The sequence below is a fragment of the Mus pahari genome, chromosome 4 (assembly GCF_900095145.1).
Source record: "Mus pahari chromosome 4, PAHARI_EIJ_v1.1, whole genome shotgun sequence".
NCBI lineage: Eukaryota > Metazoa > Chordata > Mammalia > Rodentia > Muridae > Mus > Mus pahari.
Genome location: NC_034593.1, coordinates 136,120,353 through 136,124,712, shown reverse-complemented (window position 1 = coordinate 136,124,712; position 4,360 = coordinate 136,120,353). Strand labels below are relative to the sequence as shown.

At 39.6% G+C, this 4,360-nt stretch overlaps 1 protein-coding gene across 38 annotated transcripts in view; it reads left to right on the top strand.

Annotated features, from left to right (window-relative positions):
- The window catches only part of Adgrl2 (adhesion G protein-coupled receptor L2), a 259,127-nt gene that overhangs the window by 230,423 nt on the left and 24,344 nt on the right, over window positions 1-4,360 (top strand). For all 38 annotated transcript variants that reach the window (XM_029537612.1, XM_029537610.1, XM_029537611.1 and 35 more), the window contains one exon: window positions 4,079-4,204. In XM_029537612.1, coding sequence (XP_029393472.1) covers window positions 4,079-4,204 — 126 coding nt within the window. The remainder of the gene's footprint in view (window positions 1-4,078; window positions 4,205-4,360) is intronic.

Sequence of the window (4,360 nt, the reverse complement as noted above, 5' to 3'; positions counted from 1 at the left end):
AATCCGCCTGCCTCTGCCTCCCAAGTGCTGAGATTAAAGGTGTGCGCCACCACGCCTGGCTCTCTATGTATTCCTAGTGTATGTCTTTGGCCAGAAGTCCGCACTCTGAGAGCTTACCTCAGTGAGAGACTTTTCTTTTGCTGTTGCCCTCTTGGGAACAGCAGAACTTTCTAACATGCTTTTGAAAGGTTTCAGCGTCCTCCATCTGCCTCATCCTATCATGCTTACACTTCTCACCATTGTATAATTCTATAGCGAGGCATAATGCCCTATCATTATGAATGTGAAATCCTCAGTGTCCTTTTTAAGAGAAAGGAAAAATCACAGTTATACATTAAGAAAGTAAGTTTTGAAGCTAGGAATCATGCACCTTTTCTTCTGCTGGATGTATTAATCCTTTATTTGAGAGTGAATATAATAGCCTGTCTATATATCTATTCCATATTTAATTCCTTTCCATTAAAAGAGTGCATGTTAAAAATTTTGTTTTATTAGAGACAAGAGAAGGGTGATTAGCCCTTGTAGATGTTTGCACCTTTGGAATCGGCTGACTTCATCATTCACCTGCATTTGATACACTAGTTTTCTATCGGCTTCATCAGGCCAAGTGTGATATTTTCACCTCAGGAACCCCTGTTGCATAACACTGTGGGATCCTTAGCGTTCCATTGCCTTTCTTTGTGACATTAAGATTAATTGGATAATTTAGGTAAACGCCCGAAACGTCTATTACAAGATTTCCATCCCTTTATTTTCAGAATAGCCAGAGTGATACCTCTACCCTGCCACACCAGACTTAGTTGTATTATAGCTGGAAAGGAAAAGTTAAAATATTGTTTACAACAGCAAAGATAATTCTTCCTCCCTGCTGTGTAGACAGGAGGCCGGACTTGGATCTGTTAAAACCTATTCTGCATCGCCTTCTCCCTGGAGTCTAGACTCACCTAGAACTTGGTGGGTCCTCTGGCCCCATCAGTATTTTCCTCAGAGGCTCGCCTACACCTCAGTGCAGGCAGGGTCTTAGGTGAGGGGGGTAAAATAGCTGTGGTGAGTAAGACTTTGGACCACTCTCCAGAAACTCAGGATGTGCTTTCTACTGTCTGTTGACTACGGCATGTACCATAGCAACCCACATGAACATCGATGCACTGGCCACTCAGCCCATGTGATACTGTACTCTATTCATTGTAGTTAAAACACACAGGCAATACAGTAGCTTCCTGGGTGGTAAAGTTGATAACAGGACATAAAGAAACATTCTCAAGGACGTACTATGCCAATCCATTTTACCAAATACTTTCCAGGTTTTTCTCTATTCTGATTTTTCCCATTTCTGTGCTCATTGGTTAAAACAGTACGCTGTCACAGGCTAACACTGAATTTTAGCATAGATGATGTTGATCAGTTTGGATTGATTCCTTTACTGCTTTGATTTGCTGTGTCCCTGATGTTTTGAAACATCCCTTTATATTACTTTCATTGGCATGTTTTATTTTCTTATCTGTGAATGTGCTGTTCTCAACATTTCGCTGTTTCGCTGAGTTTTGTATGTGTTCTGGCCGCTAATACCCTGTTCCTTTCCTTTTTTTTTTTTTTTTTTTTTTTTTTTTAGCAAAGTTAAAGGTATTGTTTTACATAGTAATAGGGTACAATTAATTAATTGATCTTTATTTTTAGGGCTGAAGTTTTTGATATCTAAGAAGTTTTATCTTTGCTTGATACCTTCCTCTGCTTGGACTTCATAAGGGCCCTGTCCATCCTTTATAACTTTGTACATTGATAAGATTAAAGCTTTGTGGTTTTTCACTTGACTTTAGTCTTTCTAAAGTTTGTTTGATCGTTCTTTGTGGTAGAAGCAACTAATCTGGCCTTTTTCCATACGGATAAACCAGTTCTCTCTGAACTTTTATAAGCACACCATGTGCTCTCTTTCCTGTCTCTGACACCCATCAAGGCTCTACCATGTCAGTTTGTGAGTAAGGTCTCGGAGGGAGGCCCCGCTTTTGTTTGGTTCTGCTTTGTTTTCTGTGATGCTAGGGGCTTGTGAGTCTTTCAGCATCTCTCCTTCTGGAAATTCCTTGGCTGCCTTTGTGTATGTCCCCTGAATATGAATTTTAAAATCAACTTTTGAAGTTCCATGTACTCGTAAGGTCTTGTTCGAATATTTATTAGAATTAAGCTTCACTTGTAGATGGTTGGAGTACCAGAGGTCTTCAAGTTAAAAGGCACGCTTACACACTAGCTTCTTTCTTAATTACGCTTGCTGTGAATAGTGAGCTTCGGTATTCCCTGGCTGCCTACATTTCCTTTGGTTTTGGTTTTGGCTTTTTTTTTTTTTTTTTTACTATCACATAGCATCTTATGGTGGTGATAAATAAAGCACCCTGGTGGATGTCACTCTTTCTTAACGGGTGTTTGGTCACTCTGGGGCATTAGTCACCCCAATTAGTCTGACAGGAAACCCTTCGGCTCAGGGAGTGGTTTCTTCTTTATTCCTTTTATTTTGAAAAGTTATTTTTTAGCAAGTTGAAATATACCAGTTTTTTCTGCTATTCTTTAATTTTTAAATTTTGATGAGTGAGTTTTACTGTCAATATCTAATATACTAATTAATTACACTTGCTGATTTCTTCAGGCTCCTATATTTAAAGTGTGTCCATATTGCATAGTTACTAAAGATTTTTTTTTGCAATAATTTATTCAATAAGAAGCTTTTTAAGTGGTCAATACACATAGATATCTTGTTTTCTGAAAGAAGATGGAAATTTTATTTAAAATTAAGTATGCAGAAAACTATGAATTGGTATATCGATGGTTAGAAACCACTGAAGCGCTGTAGTTTCTTTCAGTCAGTTTTAATTTCCCGAAGTGTTTGTGTTCTCTGTCTCAGTGCTTAGTGGCTATGCACACCTATCTTGATTAGGTTGATTACCTCATAACCATTGCTTCATTTTTTTCTAAAACCAGTAGCCTTGTATAGTAATAATCTGCTTGTAGAAATTTCAGATTAGTTTTTCTTTTCTGTGAACGTAATTCTTAAGCTAAAAAGTAAATATAACTTAAATGAAATTAGCTCATTCTTGCATGCGAGTCTGGCAATTTGCATGAAAATTAAGAATATTTTGTTTTATGTGCTCTTTAAGAGAAATAATTAGTAATTATAGCCCCATTCAGTGTAGGGAGGAAAGAATTATATATCAGAGGTGCGAGGGTGTGTGTGTGTGTACGTGCGTGCACGTGTGCGTGCTGAGTATTTTGCTCTATTTGGCAGGGTACCATCTGGTCAGGTTGGCTCGGGATGCTCTGTGTAACTGAGGATGAGTCTGAACTCATATTTCTCATGTGTGTCCCCACTTGCCGCTCTGTGATGAGTCTCTGGGCCTTTTTGTTGGATGTTGGAGAAACACTTGTTAGTTGTGTTTCCCCACTGCATCTCTTGCCCATCACACAAAGAACCTGACACAAAGCTGGGGGACCATCCACCCACCAGCTGCTTGATATCTTCCTGCTTGAACCAGTAAGACCAGTCGTCTGCATATGCACTGGTGGGAGTCGGGAGTTGCAGGGGTGTCATTATAAGCTTGCATTTAAGTGTTTTGATTTGGGGCTGAATTCCTTCCAAGGATCTTTGAACACCCGTTTCATATTTACAACAAAGCAAAATTTAAGAATTGTAAGTACATAGGGTACGGGGAGTGCAAGGATAGTTATATCGATGAAGGGAGTGAAGTCACATCTGTCCACTGACAGCTTTTCATGAGTGTACCTGACTCATTTCACTGCTTGTTCAAATTAGATAAGTGTGTAACTGCCAATTTGACGCACAGAATTCTGTTCAAACCTCTCTACCTAGAAAGAGGTGTACCTGGGTGGTGAAGGCTTTCAGGTCTGTACTTTAGACTCAGTGTCCGCTAAGGGGGGGGGGTCTTTGGAAAGTTAACTTCATACAAAAACCCCAAATGATAAAGTTTTTCAAGGAGAAAGTGTAATTCCAATGGCATTCATTCTCTTTTGTCTGTTACAGTTTAAACAATGTTTTCCCTTCCCCCCCCCCCCTGTTTTTCTTTGTTTTATCCAGTTTTAGAAGTTGCTGTCCTCAGCACGGAAGGGCAGGTCCAAGACTTTAAATTCCCTCTGGGCTTAAAGGGGTTGGGCAGCTCCATCCAGCTCTCTGCCAACACTGTCAAGCAGAACAGCAGGAATGGTGAGTCCACACTGCCTGTGTCTCTCCTCGTCCCTTCCTGCCCTACTTCCCCCTCCTCTTTTTTTTTTTTTTTTTTTTTTGATTTTAGGATATTGTGTCTCTATGATTTACCCTTAATACAATGGAAATGGCCTAGCATTTAAAATAATTCCTATC